Consider the following 17,406-nt stretch of genomic DNA (forward strand, 5'->3'; position numbering starts at 1 on the left):
AAAATATAATGGAATGTATTCCAGATTTTACAACGCTACATAGGCAGACCTTTTCCCAAAAATGCTGCAACTCTTCAGATCAATAGTTTATAGTGAATGTATAGTATTTAGTGATTTACACCATACTGGTTTGGAGCAGTGAGTAAATGAATGACAATTTTTATTTTTGGATGAACTATTCCTGTAGGCGAGCGATTGCTTAATTTTCTGGCATTTTTCAGGTTCTGTTCAGACATGAGTAATATGAAAGCACCTAATTTAGAGCATATTACCCAATCAAAAGAATTATTTTAGGGTAGAATGCAGATGATTTCAGAAAAACAGGTACAAAAACAGCGGCAGCAAATCATCTCAGCTGGAGAGATCAGGTAATATTTAGATCCAAAGATTCTGATCATTTCTCTTCAAGGGAAAATCCATACAGAATGTCACAGGTAAAGAGGGGAGGACTGGGAAAATGATGGATTGCATCTATCACACTGAATTATGTGCTTGAGAAAAGTGATTTGACTCAGTATGAGAGGGAAAAATAGAAAGACAATACTGATCACACCCTCTTACAATATTGGATTTCCAGTGATGATACCAGAAAATGTCACTGCGGGTATAATAATCAAATAATCACTTTTATGACGTTACGTTTGTTGGAATTATCAAAGATATTAAGTTTTAAGGTGGTTGCAATGCAATTCAGGTAAAAGTGCAATAACTTTCATCAGATTGCAGTGTAAAGCACAATAAAATAACTGACTAGCAGCTATAAATGCTGAACTACCTCACATCCTCATATAAAACAAATGCCATCTGATTAGAGCTTAATTCAGAGACAAGACTTCCGTTGAAACAAAGTGATGAATATGCAGTCAAGAGCACATGGACAGAACATCTATCGGTCCACTTTTTTTATGATGCTTAAAAAGGCTGTATTATATGATTTTTTTAAATCTGAAAGCATTCGGATGTGGCATATCTGATTTTAAGAGAGTGAAATTCTAAATCATTGCCTTCGAGATGGTTGCAGACTTAGACTCTCGCTATCCATCAAGACATTCAAAATGCTGTGAAAAAAATGTCAGAATCTGACATTCAAAAAGCAAAAATCTCTGAGCCATCTTAATGTCAAAGAACGTGAGATGCATTCGCTTTTGGAAAGAAAAAAACTAAGAAAACCAACAGAGACTCATATCAGGTGTTGAATTTATTTATTTATATTAAATTAAAAATATAGATTCAGGTAACAAAACTGTGAAACAGTATTTAAATGCTCTAGCTTTGGGGAATGGGAAAGCTGTGGTGAAGAAATTTACTGTGACCAGAGCTGAAGATGGGCGTCAAAAATGACAAGACTTGACTTTAGTTTGGATGAGCCGTCACTCAATAACAACGTGGCCAAATGAACACCACTCCAGGCAATTAGTCCAGTTGACAGCGTGAATAATATACTCTGACTTACGAATCTCTTGGAGGAACACCATGGCGGATGTATTTGAGAAGGTTGAGCTCAGCTTTTGCTGTCATTTTTCACCGTGTTTGTGCTCGCGGCCTTCGGCTAAGCCTGAGCTCATAGTGCGGTTGGCTGCAGATGTGAAAAGATGGGAGATTGTTCATGAATATGAATTACTGAGAAAGAACTAGACACTACCCATATGACCAGGACTAAAGTCAGGAAAAGCCTAACTGGAGTTGAGAGAGATTCCTGGGAGATACAAATGCTATTGTCACACAGCTGCAGATTCCCCAGGCTGGATTCTGTACAAAAAGAGAAAATTGTGGGGTGATGGAGGGAGGTTATACCTGACAGAAAGAAAACATCTCCTACCTCTTGAACACGGGCAGAGGTTAAAAAACACAAAAAGCACCAAGCCGGGCTACATACGGTCACGAAAAACACACCGAAGTACTAAAAGAACCTGCAAGATCTACAGAATCAAATATGTGCTGTTCGAATTACAGATATATACAGCCATCAAATAAGAATAACCGGTCACACACAATATAAGTGAACAAAACATAATGGGAAAAAAAAGGTCAGTCCAAAAAGAGCACAAGTTTCCCAGCTATTTACAAATACATCTGGCCAATTCAACCGTCTATAAAAATACTATTCACATTTTCTCATTGACGTACAGTAGTAAAATCATGAGGAACAACCATTCCAAATGTCAATGTTGCAAGAAGGTGTTTTTCTTCCCTTTTTTTGTCCTTTGTAATATAAAATTATTTTTTTAAACTGTGCTTAGTCTACCGATACTTTCTGATTACCTTGCCACATGCAAAATAAATTCCAGTGAGCATTGCAAATGAAACGATAAAAGAAAAGACAAGAAAATGGGGCACAGCTAATGAGAAGGACCCCAAAGAACAAACCTGTGCTTGTTTGCATCTTTGACAATGCAGATTTGATATGTAAATAAATACACATGATCAGATCAGCAAAGTCAGACTCAATAACACTGTAAATTAATTTAACTGTTGGTGTTAAACATTAAGTGCCCTAACATACTGTAAGTACCTTAACAGTAATGTGATAACCGAAGCTGAAACGCATTGTATTTTGTAAAGCTTATTGCCTCTCTAAACAGTAAAATATACGATGACCTGGTCATTATAAAAGAGCTGTAGGGCCCATTAAAACATATTAAGGGAATTGTATGTGCCTAAATCATGTATATTGCAGCTAGCTGATAAATATGTAAAAAATAAGGGAGAAAAGCTAAAAAAAAAAAGATCAAAGGGTGAATTCACTAAGCACTTTCCAACCAACCAAACACAATTCAGTTGAACCAAACACTAAATGTGGCAAAATAGTTTCTGCGCTGTATTTACTGTAAATAAAGTCTTTAGTATACACATGCCTTATGTAAATTGGGTTCATTAACTCATTGCTATTGGCCTATTACTCTTAACAAATATCAGGCGGTAAACCTATATATAAAATATGTTGTTCATTAATTGAATGATGGAGAAGAGCATCACCAGCACACATTAAGCATTTTGAAGAGTTGATTTGCACTGAAACTTAATGAACTCACTCTTCAGATTTTGGAACATAAGCCTTCACCAGTATCTAGCTACTCTTGATTTAATAATTATCTTCAAGCCCCTTCAGGTATATATACACAAGTTCATGCCAAGATGTCTTTCATATGTTCTTCTAGATTCTGCTAAATGGGAGTCACCAATGAACAATGTGCATGTTTGTTCTCCATCCAAACCTCATTTGTTAGAGTTTCTAGAAAGTGGAAATGGTTCCAAAGAGAATGAGTTCCATCCTCTAACAGTCTCTAATAGTGAAAGTCTTCACAAACAGTCACCCTCACGTTTCAGGCATTCTTCTTTTGGCCTAGTTGTTCCTCACTTGATGGATGTAGTAGATCTTTACCCACCCTGTATTCACAGCAGTTGCTACATATAGATTTAGACACCCAGACCTGCGGTGACGTTATCAGTAGCATATGCACGAGGTCCTTGCCTTTAATTAGGCTAAGAGAAGGTAACCGGAAGCTTCAACCATCTTGGAAATTGTACGCAAGAGGGTTGTACTTCTTTTGGCTTTTCAAAACCTCAACCAAAATCCTTTAGACAACTATGCATTGGGTTCACTAATAAATACAAGAAAGATGAATAAAAATATAATTTGGCCTTAGTCCTACACTGTATTTCATAATTGATAAACTAGTTTCCAAACACTATAGGAGCTAAAATAAAGCAATTTCAAGTATCAGTTTCATTCTGTAAAGGCGTCTTATATTATTGTTATAAGTAATCTTAGCATTAATGCGACCCGCCTTAAATTCTGCACTAATTGCGTTATTTTTAAGGACAAAAGCTTGAGAAAAATACTTCAATTAGTAAACATCTGTGTTTGGCAAAATTACTGCGCGTCACTAACATTCCCTGATTTTGTTTCCAGTAGAGAGCCAAAAATGTCATTTGTCTAATCTGTTATCGCATGGGAACAGCAATTCCCACAATGAAAAGAACACTGCTCTATCTTTGTTATGTTCATTAATTAAAGTGCTCCATGTAACCGTAAACCTTCATATTCATAAGCACAAAAAAAAACATACAAAGGAAAAAAAAATTGATAGAGCAAAACAAACGTATGTGGGTGGGTGGTGTTTGCTATCGTCATGTAGCTATGATTATAATAAATGAGTATTCAATCAGTGCCGTTGGTGTTTAAAACAAACTCATGCGGCTGTGCCAGGCTGTTAAGTGCAATAAAACCATTTCAAACCAGCAACACAACAACATTATTATTCCCCTTAACAGAAAAGCATAGTGACTGGCAGTGTTCAAAACTATACACAAATCTAGCCGTAGAAACCTGGATGGTGTGGTTTTACCGAATATGTAGCAAAGTTGTTTTTTCACCATTTGAGGAGAACAACGTGCCCAAGTAAGCTGCGTTATCTTCCTAAATTCTTATCCGTGTAGCTCCATGAGATTCTTCTTATAGAAAAGTCATTATGGGAGATAGTTCAAATGGAGTTGACAGATTTGAAGCAGTCTCATCTCTGACCTCGGGGCAAACATTCCATTCGTACGTTCTCATTTGTTCCTCATGGTACTGCATGATGGTACTCCTGCCTTCTTGATTTCAAAACGTCCCTCACTGTTGCAGTTTTAATGAACCCAGCTAGAAAAAGCTGCCACCTTGAACGCAAGTCTTGTGCATCTCATCGACTCGCATGTGTGTGAAGTTTATATAGTTCTAACAGTTTTCCGGCCATATTTCAGAAGAGGAACCAGGCGTTGTGTGCTGTCAAGTCTTCCGTAAAAACCTGGGCCTCCGTAGCTGTGTAAATATCCATTCACCGCCATCTGTCCATCTACGTGGATGCTCTTGGTCGCTAGTATTGATTTTAGCTTCTAAAGTTCAAGGTAGACCCAATCTGGGTTTTCATTCCAGACATTAAATGACAAAATAAGGAAGGCTACCTTAAGGTGACAACTCTGTGAGCATACAGATCAATGCTGGCTAGATCAACAATAAAAACGTTATTACAGTAGACTGTTGCAGACCTGCTTTTATGAAGTTATTGATTTTGTGGCGGGCTGCAGTACGGACTCGTTCATATGCGTGCTGATACTGTTCTCAGCGTGGAGCGCTTGTCTTCATTAACTTGCCTTTACACATGTAGTTTTACAGACGTATAATATGGACCGCAGGACTGTTTCCAGTTGGCAATCATTCCAGTCTTACTTAAGAATCAAAAATGAAGAACGAATGGCTCAATAGAAGTAATAAAAAGTGCCTTGTTTGAGCAATACATGTGCAGATGAATTATGCAGATATTTTGAACAGAACATTACACAATATGTCTTTTGAAGATGTGTCATTCGAGAAGGTGGTGAACAAAGGTCCCAGTTGACACCATGCTGTAATGAACATATGTTTTGTTGTACTGTATATAACAGCATGTAGCATACAGCCTGGCCTGTCGCTTACTTTTTTTTTGAAGTCTCAATCAGTAGGCGACATTGAGGACCATTTTGGGCCCTTTTGTCCTAAGGCCCTCAACGATATTCCCAATAGGATGAATTTGCATACAAAACATCTGCCTCATAAAATCATGTATGGAGTGCTAAAATAAACTATGCTAACTGAAGTCATAAATTACAGCAGATCTTATCGTAGCTTCAAATCAAAATACCAAAACAAGATAAATGATAAACACTTCTGTAATTGCACAAAAGAATGAGGCCTCTCTGCACGTCGACATCAGTACTTGCTTTCAATGAGATGAGTGTAACATCTACCAAATGCTGGGAAGAATATCGCTTTCCAAAAGTTGGGCTCAGGTAGGGGAAACAGGTCTTAATGGTGATTGAAGTGAGGAGAGACAAGCAGGAAGGAGCTTTGATTGATGAAGCCATCTGTGACCAATACCTCTGGAGGAGAAGCTCACTCAAGTGAATCAGTTCCAGGTCATTGGAGGTTGGGTGTTAAATCCAGTTCAGAGAGGAGTGGAGAGATCGGAATGCTGGTGTGAGAGCCAGGGTGAGAAAACACTATGACTTTCTCTTTACCTCCAACTTTCCACTGGCCGTTGTTGCTACACAACAGTGTTTCTCTGGCGGTAGGGAGGAGGTGGCAGCACGGTGCCTGGTTTTAGCGCATACTCGGACAGGTACTCCTGGTTCTCAGCCACGGCAGGTCGGATCCGACCATTTTGCCGGTAGAAGAAGCGTGTGCTGCAGTCCTGCAGATACTCGGGGTTGTGGAGCGTGGCCTTTGGGGGAAGACTGTGCTGCCAGTACTCAGGATTGTCAAATGCCTTTTTGGGCTTTATGTCGGCCTTGATGGTCCCGGAGTGAGCGGGATGAAGGGTGTGCGTCGGGTGGAGGGTGTGTCCGGGATGGGCAGAGTGGAGGGTGTGGCCTGAGAGGGTGGAGATGCTTTGTTTGCCTTGGTAGAGAGGCTGTGTTGTGACATGGGCACTGGATGTCGCTGGTTGCATGGTTTGGGAAAGGTTCTGGCTGGTGGAGGTTCCACTGTTTGCTGCTGCTGCTACTACTGCCGCTGCCGCCGCTGCCGTGTGTGCCACAGGGACTCCGTTCTTCCTCAATACGTTGTGACTCTTTTCACCAGAGTTATGGAAGGTGTTGAGGTACAACGGGTCATTGACATACTCATCCTCCACTTTGGGCTGCCCGTTGGAGGTACTGTGGTAACCTCGCTCGAGAGTGTGGACCTCTCCGTTTCTGCGATGGGTGACAAATGGGTTCTCCTCCACAGGGTTGAGATAATCTGCATGAGAAAAGAAAAGAGCCATCAGAAGAGAGGAGGTTGGCAGGATGAGAACATTGTGGCAGCTAGCGCTCTAAGGAAAAGCCGACTACCATTGATCTCAGCAGGTTTTCTATACAGTCTCAATAGGTTTTCTAGACAGTCTCGATGCTCTCTGAAGTCCTAGAGTTATAGTAAATCCAAGATGTTTCCATGAACATTTTTGCTAGAGTTTACTTCTGTATACTTTACAGAAGAATCCAAATTATTATTGAGGTTACAAAGTGTGCTAGTGGGCCCATGACTGTGCAAGCATTAACACAAATTAGCCCAAGATTCAGTAGCTTCTTTTCAAACTGTCCTAAACTCTTAATGTCTTAGCAACTTTGGTGAAATTTCAAAGGAATTAATTATTGCTTTGAACCCTGGGTTATGAAAAAATGCTTGATAGTATGTTTAGTACAGCTTTAGTGGGTACTGAGTACTGGTGCTATAGCTACGCAATTTGAAACAAGTTGTTTAGCAGGATTCCTGTAAGTAAATTTACACTTACATTTTTTAACAGATAAACTTATTTGTGTCTTGATGCAATGTCAGTCACTTTAGATAAGAGTGTAATCTTAATGTAATGTTTAGGAGCAGAAAAATAATCACAAATTCCCTCAAAGCTTTACTCATTAAATATTATGAGCTTTGTAGTCAGAAACCTTTACAGGCTCTATTTAGTTTCAGCATTTAAGGGAAGGCAAAAGGGTCACTGCGATGGCAAATTCTGTCATCGTTCACTGACTTACTTTCTTCTGTGGAAGATGAAAGAACATATTTTGAGATGTCTCAGTATTTTTGTGTTCATACAATGAAAGCCAGTGGTCTCCACAACTGTCTGGTTTCCAACATTCTTCAAAACATCTTTTGTGTTCCACAGCAGAAAGTGATTTAAAAGAAAGATTTTTATTTTTAGGTGAACTATCACTTTAAAACAACCAGAGTGGATATGGTGAAATTTACACAGATGGACAAGCAGTTTTTAAAAAAGGGTTTTGTGCTGTATTTGTTGAGGCAATATTATTAACCTTGTAAATATGCAAGAAGGGTTTTCAAATTTACAAAGTGAAATCTCAAAACCTGACTACACAGGATTAATTACTAACCACTGGGTAAAAACCTGAACAAAGTGAATCACAGAACAATGACTCACAAGGGTCACAAATGACACGGAATAAATCATTTCAAATGTAAAATGTAACCTCTGTTAGATCTATCTCCTTGATCACTCTTGCTCGCTCCAGTTTATCCTTCAAGTACCTGAGGGCTTTTTGTCCTGCATGGCGCTCATATATCCATCCTGGTCGGTCTCAGCTCTTGCTCTGCGCTCACACAGTATCATAGTTGGATCTGCGCTGTAGCGCTGGCCACTGCTGTCCTCCCCGGTGCTCGCCCTGGGTGAAGCCTTCTTCTTGAGAGTGCCATTACAGCGGTTGTCTTCAAATGCCTCAGAGGACCCCGAGGCCCCCTTCTGGGTCATAGATTGCTTCTGAGTAGAACAGCCTGGGCTGACCGCGGACACAGCCACAACCCGTGGGATAGTGGCCATCATCTCCTCCATGCCGAAGCTACCGTCCTGGTACGCAAACTGGTTCTGCAGAAACACAAATGAGCCTTTTAGTATCTTCGGAATGATCTATTTCTGTTTGCTTTACAATTAAACACTTCAAGAGAGGCAAATATTTTATGCTAGCGAGGCTCCAAATATTAATACAGTTTATGAGATTTAATGAAAACTTGGCAACAGTGAATGAACAGACGAGTGTGTAGGAAACAGCTCTCCTGATGCAATTAGAAATCTCATCACAATTAAACTATTTGTTTTTTCTTATTCCTAATTCTCAGACTCTCTCCATCTGCCTGTCTTTGTTTCTGTGTTTCTTAAGTGCTGTGGCGGCAAGACAGCCAAGTACATTTTTTAAGGTATAAGATAGTAAAACCATGTTACTATAATACCACGGTACTAACTGATCACCATATTCATGTGTTATGGTATTTTAAATGTCTCTTTAATCAGAATCAGAATTAAGTCACAATGATCCATTAATGTTTACTATTACTGTTTTGAGTCTTTTGTTTTTAACTCAAGTGTTGCATAATGTGAAGCAGGCAGACTAAAAATAAAATAAAAGACTATAAATAAAAGAAACAACAACCAAATGATTTTTGTAAAGCATTTAATTCATTGGATTATTCAAAAATAGACATCACAAGATGGTTATATGACTATTTTTAATCGAATTTGCCACTATAGTGTGAAACACCATTATAAAACTATGGTAATATCTAGTGCCATAGTACTTTTCTACTGATGCTGTGATCTCTCTACAGTAAGTTTGCAGGTGTTCTGTCTGCTCAGAGAAACACTGGCTATGTCCTGAATTCAGTGTCTGTTTCCTCATTTTCCCTTGCCAATGACATTTTCTCTGCTTCTCCACTAACCACAAAACACCCATCTCATCTCTCTTTCTCTTTCTTCATCCTGTCTTCTCCAGCACCCATCCATGATGCTGTTTGAGCACACTGGAGCTCATTGCTGTGAATGAAGAGTGCAGCTGGGCAGAACATTACTCTAAAGAAGAGGAACTAAGAGTTAAGACTGTCACAACTAATGTAAAACTATACTTGTGTAAGGAGTGAGCAGTATCATTAAAAAGCTATATCATGAAATGAGTAATTTTATATCTGTACACATCATAGTAGTTATTTTCTTATAGAAAGTAACTGAAAGTGTATATAAATAAACATGGCAATGTCCATTATTGGATAATCTTGTGAATAAAAAGCTTCAGAAATTTGAGTATTCAATAAATCAAATCTGCAGTTTACAAGGAATAAACATTATTTTAAAAGTATAAAATAATTTATATAAAGTAAACATGAATATATAAAGTTTAATAAAGTTTTTAATGTTTATGCCAAACCTAAAAAAAATGAGCTTTTATCCCAGTATGCCATTAAACATTTACAACCCACTGACCAAGGATGAGCTGTAACACATGCACAAAAATGTGCTTTTTCCATTATGCTCAAACTTCAAAACATTTTGAGTGGAGATGAAGTTGAGTTAATATTGCAAGCCGCTATTTGGGTTATTTGGCAGAGTTTTGTTTTCCCAATGCTCAGTTTATACGGCAAACTGCAGGCGAAAGATTTCTGTAATGTTCCAAAGAGGCTCTGAAGGATTGATGTCCCTCATTGACATTCATACCCTTCACTTTCTTTTCTCTCCCAGTTAGACGAAAACAAAACGCAAGTTAGAATGCAAAATGTCACACATGGTTAGCGAACACGGTCCAGGCGAAAAGAGGAAATACTTCATCACACCCACCCCTCCCACACACTCTCACACCCTCGCTAAATCCGTTCTAAGTCCCTGGCAAAGACTGATTGAACCCTGAGATTTTGTCTTGCTAAGTTACAGTTAAGAGCTGTTTGAGACGCATCCCAATCAGTTGTCCTTTCTCATCGCCTCTGTGCACACCAACAGTTAATAACGTGCTTATGGCTGACTAACACAGAGCAAATACCCACTCTGGACTTCCTGTCTATGGGCAAATATCATCTTCACTTTAGTGAGGACCCAGTTATTTACACTGGTATGCCTCTGTAATGAAAGCCCAGGCATGGAGCCCATTATAGGCACACGTATTGAGGGCGACTTTATTTTTTTTTTCTTCCTCCTCTTCACAGGAAAACTTTAATGCATGTCACCAAAGCACTGCTGCTTTTGAAAATGCTAAGACAAATTAGCACCTGTAAATAAAAAAAGACTGTGAATCTCAGCATTTCAATACCCTTTATCAATAGGGGGGCATTATTGAATTGCGAGACTTCCTTTTCTTTTGCCATTGCATTCGTGATTTCATATTTCAATGGCAGACAGGTTTGTTCTGGGAGAGTGTAGCATCTGTCAGTGCAGGAGTGGTGGGCCGGGCTTTCTGGGATGCTCTCGTGGGCGGCACTTAATTGGCCAGCGGAACATCCATCCACTCCAAGGTCAACGTCAGTTAAACGATGGACTCATCTGAAAACTCAATTCAGCCTCAGACAAGCAATAAATAGAGCTTCATGGAGTGAGAACTAAAAGTGCATTAAAATGTAAAAGTATCCTAAAATATGTAAATATGTGCAAAATACCCAAATGTGGCTGCATGATGTATGTTCAATGCATCAACGACCTCTTGTCCTTTGCCTGCTAAAGATATATTTAAATATTAGACAGAACTTGTGCTGTCCTGAAGAGTGCCACTAAAGTGAATTGATTCTTTCCAAACATTTTTACGAAAAACAGAAATCTATGGCTTATTATGATTTCAAATATTCAGGTGAAATGATAGGAAATTTAAAGAGCTGCAAAAATGACAAGCCTTTAAAAGACTTTACATAATTGCATGGCCAAAGTACAGTCTGATTAAACCACTAAACACTGACTGATTCCAAAGTCCCTTACGATACATTCAAATGAGGTACTATTGTTCAGATGTTTGGGGTCAATACGATTTTTAATAAGTTTGAAAGAAGCCTCTTAGGCTTACCAAGGCTGCATTTATTTGATCAAAATAGTAAAAAGAAAAAAACAAAAATACTGTGAAATATTACATTTTCTATTTGTAATTTAAAAAATATATAATTTAGTTCTGTGATGCAAAGCTAAATTTTCAGCAGCCATTTCTCCAGTTTTCAGTGTCTCATGATCCTTCAAAAATCATTCTAATAAGTCGATTTGCTGCTCAGAAAGCATTTCATCTAATCATCAATTTTGAAACCATGATACATTTCTTTTTCAGGATATTTGAAGAATAGGGAGTCCAAATGAATATATAATAAAACTGATTTTTTTGTAATTTTTTTTTTTACAATGTAAAAGTCTTTACTGTAACTTTTGGTAAACTTAATGCATCCTTGCTGAAAAAAGTAAAACAAAAACAACCTTACTTACCCCAAACTTTTGAACAGTAGTATATACAAACACTCAACACGCACACAAAAAAGTACATTTATTATATTTCAGGTTTGGTCTAGCCAATTCTCATGTTACGACATCAATAAAAAAAAAAAAAAAGCAAGAACTGTTGTAAAGACCAAGCGATGACATTGCAGACTGGCTCTTTTATGCCGAAAACAGGCCTTCCTTTACTAGAGCTTCCAAAATGGGCATTTCAATTTACCCCATTCATTCTAATGGGTGGCCCGTCTCTGCTATACTGCCTCTAACAGAGCGTGGTTTATTAAATTACTCTGCGTGAGTGTGTGATCGGGTAGTACACTCACTCTGTTGGGGTCCATGCGTGATCTGGTTGTGTATGCCAGTGGAGGAATACTGAAGGCTTGTGGCACCAAATACTCCTCGGCATCCATCAGATCCTCCAGTTCCTCTTCATCTAGCAGACTCTGGAAGAACTTACTGTTATTGGGGCTGGGCAGCTTCATGCGGTCGTCCCCCTGACACAGAGAGCATCGGGCTTAAGATATTATGCAGAGAAACAAGACTTTATGACACTTATGTGTTTTATTAATCATTTGTTTTATCATAAAATAACTTTTATTTAGTTATTTATTTTATTATTGTACAGCACATCATGGCCATTAGAGTCCAGCAGTGAGGCTCTTACCTGGATGACTAGGTACCGTTGTGGATCTCTTGCCATTCGGCTGAACTCTGCTGCAAGCTCCTTAAATCTGGGTCTGCTGTCTGCATCTATCATCCAGCCTGGAGGGGACACACATAGCACAACTTCAATCAGCAAGTAGAACACAACGGATAAACAATGCTGTGAGCTTTTTGTACATTTAAAAAAAGGTTCTGGCAAATACCACAGAAATCATTTTCCCTCTATTTTTAAAACAATAGAAAATGTGTTTACAATAATGCACACAACAATATGTTGATAAGTTCATCCGCCTAGAACAGTAGAGCGCATTAACAACTCAAATAACATATTTTATACAGATAAATTAAAATAAGTGATTTAACAAAACTGCAAGCTTCATATTTCTGCAGTTAAATCCTCTGGAATTAACTTACTTTCATGGTATGTTCTGTAAACATATTTCTGTCTCATAATATTGTTTCCGGGTACAAGCCTCTACTCTGTTTCAAGTAAGACCACATCTCAATAGCTGTTTAGTTCCTAGCTCACAATGCTCCAGACATCTTTTTTTATTCAAAAAAGATGAATCACTGTCTGGCCAATAAAGATTTAGCTGTGGAGATGAAGGTTAGGATCAGTTTTGTTTTTGTAGTACTACTATGTTAGCACCATTTATTATATGCTTTTCACTTATTTTAGTATAATTTATAACTATTATATAACTTTTTTATTTTCAGTTTTCATTTTAGTTTATGAATTTTGTTATTTAATGTTTTTTTAATTAATTTTTATTTCAGGTTAAGTTTTAGTAAATATTTATACTTTAACTTTTTATTTTTAACTTTAAATTTTATTTCAGTTTCCTCTGCAATATATCTGATTAAAAGTCACACATGACGTCAGACTTAAACTGGTCAAAACAGCTGCACTGAACAACTGTGTCACAATAAAAACATTAAAATTTAATCATGAAATTCATAAAATATTCATAAAATTCAATTTAAATCATGCTGATGCATTTTAAATGTCTTAATTTTCAATCTACAATTTCTTATTGATAATTATGTAGCAGTTTACTTATGTACAACTACAGGATTCAAAGATCACTGACCTACAGAATAAACTCATAAGGTTTCCTTAGCTGACTTGCTTGACCACTAAATACAAACTTCTACTATGATGTGTCATGGGTGTGAAGAAAAAAAAACATCTGGGATGAAAATTTGTGCAAAGCTCCCTTACATTTGACCATGACCATGTAGACGTCAATAGTGCAGATGGGAGGTTGAGGAAGCCTCTCTCCTTTCTCCAGCAGGTCAGGAATCTCTCGGGTAGGGATTCCATCGTACGGCTTTCCTCCGAATGTCATCAGCTCCCAGATAGTCACTCCTGGTAGAAAATCCAATAAACAACAAATATAAAGCTTGTATTTGTGTGCTGAGACTGTCGAGTCGGTGTTTGTCCAATTTATACAGAGTCTAACTGTATGAAAACACTTGAAATTAGACTTTAAATAAGAGTAAATTACATTTTACTGAGGCAATTAACTGCAATTAAGGCTTATCTCACCGTAACTCCATACGTCACTCTGGTGGGTGAACTTCCTATAGTGGATGCACTCCAAAGCCATCCACTTTATAGGCATCTGAGAAAACAAGAGGTAACAGTGTATTGTGTTGAATAAAAATACACAATACAAAATACATAGAAATGTAATAAAGTAAAAAAAAATAGCATTCATCAAGTGAGCACAGCGAGTACCGCTTTATTGTTTATTTACGGAACTTGACAAAGTTTCTTCAAAGCTTACATCGCTAAAACCAAACCTCATCACAGAATCATGCATTATATATTAAGTCTGGAACGTTAATATTTCAGAAATGGAATAATCATCAATTTTAATCTTTCGCAATTGGAAGAAACAGGTTGGGATAAATGTGTGTACAGTGCTGCTCGGTATCAAACCACATTAAAGCTTTAGAGTTTTTCCTCTGTGGGAGAACAAACATGGCTGATTTAAAAAGGTAGATGGTTGGAGCTGAACAGAGAAGAGCGAGTCCCAGGATGCTCTATTCTGGTACAGCACCAAGAGGGAGATTCAGATGGATAAGATTAAATCAATGTGCACATGAAGGGAAGTGCAGGAAAAGGACAGCTGCAGGTGGGTGGAAGTTTGTTTGAAATGAAATGGTGCAGAGAGGATGGAAGAGTTACGCTTGTTTGTGCAAAACTCTCCACCACTATATTAGGGTGGGTGGTTACCAGGGCGTTGCTATGCTATTGCAATTTATTTTTATATTATATGCAATTATTTTTAGTGTGTAGTTATTGGGTTACTTGAGATTACTAGTTCTGGGTGGTTCCCTTCTGGTGAAAGTTAAATGTAAAATTATATTTCTTTAGGATCTGGCTTTTGTTTCAAACAATGTATTTGTATTGAAAAACGTTAAAACTCTATAGTATATGCCTGTTAATTGATTAACTGTAAGATATACAGTGAAAAACTGTAAATGGTTTAATATTACATATACAGTAGTTTCACAATAAAATACTGTCAGATGCATGTTTTTTGCAAGTAAAAACTTTGTATTACCATATATTCTGGAGAACAGTAAAAGGTATACCCAGTATATCTTCAACTATAAACTTACAATAAACCTATTTACAATAAACCCAGATTCACCATGTGGCTTTATATTTTACCACCTGTATTATTATGGTAGTTATGAGTACATATTTAGGAAAAATGCTGATTTTGATCTATTAACATTGTCACTTAATGAAAAATGGTGCCTGTATATTTTATAAATTGTAAAAAAATACAGGTACCAACATGCCATTCTATAATAGAGACACTGCATTTTTTTTTAGGATGAATTTGCCTTTTTTAACAAAAAAAATAAAAAATTGATTGATTCATTTACAGTGTTGGCTTTCTCCTTCAATGAGAAGCAGAAATCCTTTGCCCATTTCATCATGAGGCATAAACTGTAAATACCATTACTCAGAAAAATAAAAGAACATATCTGACCAGTCTGCTTTTACTCTGGTTTGTGATTAGTCGTTTAAAGTGTGCATTAACATGACCCTTAAGAACCTGTGAGTTTTTGAATGTGTGACAACCTTCTGTTTTGTAATGTACATTTGGCCTTAGCAAACATTGTTAATTAGCCTGCCATTAGAGGCTGTGTTCTAAAACCCAGGAATGAATGTTAAGTGCAGCAAATTTCTTGATTGCTCAAAGCGTTGTCGTTCCAGCACAAAGAGCACATATAAACTGATGTTATGCAAACAGGTCAGTGCTTGCCCTTTGTCTTGTTGGGGTCATGTGACACTGACCTTGCCCCCGTCTGCATTGTACTCCTTCTCATCTGCATCCAGAAGGCGAGCCAGACCAAAGTCAGTGATCTTTATATGGTTGGGTGACTTCACTAGGACGTTCCGAGCAGCCAGATCCCTGTGCACAAGTCTCCTATCCTCCAAGTACTTCATACCCTGCACACACACACACACACACACACACACACACACACTTTTTAAAATCATCATCACTTACAGTGACAGTAATATACAGTAACTGAAAATCAAAATCATCATCAAACGCTAATAATAAGCTTGATGATACCATCTCACAAGATAATCAAATTCACTAAGAGCAAAAATAATTTGAATAATATTGGTTACACATACTACTTTATTTTGCAGATTACTGGTTAAGAAAATGTATATTACACATAATGTAAATTCTGTCTGGATATATTTTTGGATAGTTTCCCCCACGCTCAGTACTGCCCAATTATATGACAAGTTGCCAGTTGTATCTTGAGTATATACACCAAAACCAATTGATGTTATTTTAGTATTAGTTATATACTATTATAGTATTTTTGATATTTTGAATTGGCTTTTATTTTTATATTTTCATTTTATTTTTTAAATTTTTTGTTCTATTTATTATTATAATTTTTTTCATTTAGGTTCTAGTAATTTTGTTATGCACTTTTATTTATATATAGATATTTAAGTTTTATTTTAAGTAATTTTAGTACTTCAACTTAAAATTCAGTTAATTGCCAAAGCAACATTTCTAATTCTAAGTTTACGTTTTTTCATCTAATATGTATTTTTATTTTATTTTGTCTTTATTTCAATTGCCGTTTCAATCATTTTTATTTTAATTTAGTGATATATAATCAATTTCCAACAATTTTACATTTACATTTACAACAATTTTGAACAATTATGCTGCTAACATAAAATATTTCAGTTGAATAAACAAATGTATTTACTTAATGTGCTTAAATAAGGTCTACTGCAAAACTTCAAGATATTACTGCAAAATACACATTTAAATTCATATACCATCACTATCGCCCATAAGCTAATTCTTCATGTATTCCTGCATGTGTTGCCATGATGAAATGAAGATTCATTATGAGGAAGAGTTTGTAGCCTTAAAATTAAATGGTGAGGAAGAAGGCAATAGGAGTAAATCAAAGTTTGTTTGTTCTACCATCACTTTCAAAGACACTTTGTGGAGGGATTACTGTGGAAAAAAGTCACAGTATTATTAATGGAGATTGTTCTCATTGATAAGCGATGAGTCTCTTCTCAGGAATGGCCGTGTATCGCAAAACAATGAAAACGCCAGACATCAATTTTCTGGAGGAGCGAACAATGCATGTAATCGATTTAAGTCCAACCCGCAGCATGGAGGCCTTTCGCAGGGCCGCGATCCGTTCGCAAGAAAACAGCCTCTCTACTTTTCCTCCAACAGGGCTTTCAAGTGCCCTTGAGCCGGTGGCTGGATGAAATTTAAATCTTAATATGATTGGTGGAGAGGAAAGGACAGCTTGTGGTAAAATGGTTTAACTAAGAAAGCGAGATAGTGAGAGCAAGCTTGTAAAAGTGGGGAAATACAATTTGAGAGGTCCAGTGTAGCCCATCACAGGTGCTCTCTAAGATGAGAAGACTCCGTCTGTCATCACAGAAAGAGTCTGGCTACAAGCGCTTTTAATATCAAATAGCTAG

The 17,406-nt window shown here is 37.2% G+C and overlaps 1 protein-coding gene across 1 annotated transcript in view; it reads right to left on the reverse strand.

The window, feature by feature from the left end:
* Positions 1-1,192: 1,192 nt before the first annotated feature.
* LOC306877176 (receptor tyrosine-protein kinase erbB-4-like) overlaps positions 1,193-17,406 on the reverse strand; it is a 387,678-nt gene continuing 371,464 nt past the window's right edge. Inside the window, exons 21-27 of the mRNA XM_079428753.1 lie at positions 15,715-15,870; positions 13,945-14,020; positions 13,618-13,764; positions 12,397-12,494; positions 12,056-12,226; positions 8,042-8,375; positions 1,193-6,757 (exon numbers count right to left, since the gene is read on the reverse strand). Coding sequence (XP_079284879.1) covers positions 6,063-6,757; positions 8,042-8,375; positions 12,056-12,226; positions 12,397-12,494; positions 13,618-13,764; positions 13,945-14,020; positions 15,715-15,870 — 1,677 coding nt within the window. The 3' untranslated portion in view covers positions 1,193-6,062. The remainder of the gene's footprint in view (positions 6,758-8,041; positions 8,376-12,055; positions 12,227-12,396; positions 12,495-13,617; positions 13,765-13,944; positions 14,021-15,714; positions 15,871-17,406) is intronic.

The sequence above is a fragment of the Barbus barbus genome (genome assembly GCF_936440315.1).
Source record: "Barbus barbus genome assembly, chromosome: 11".
NCBI classification, from domain to species: Eukaryota; Metazoa; Chordata; class Actinopteri; order Cypriniformes; family Cyprinidae; genus Barbus; species Barbus barbus.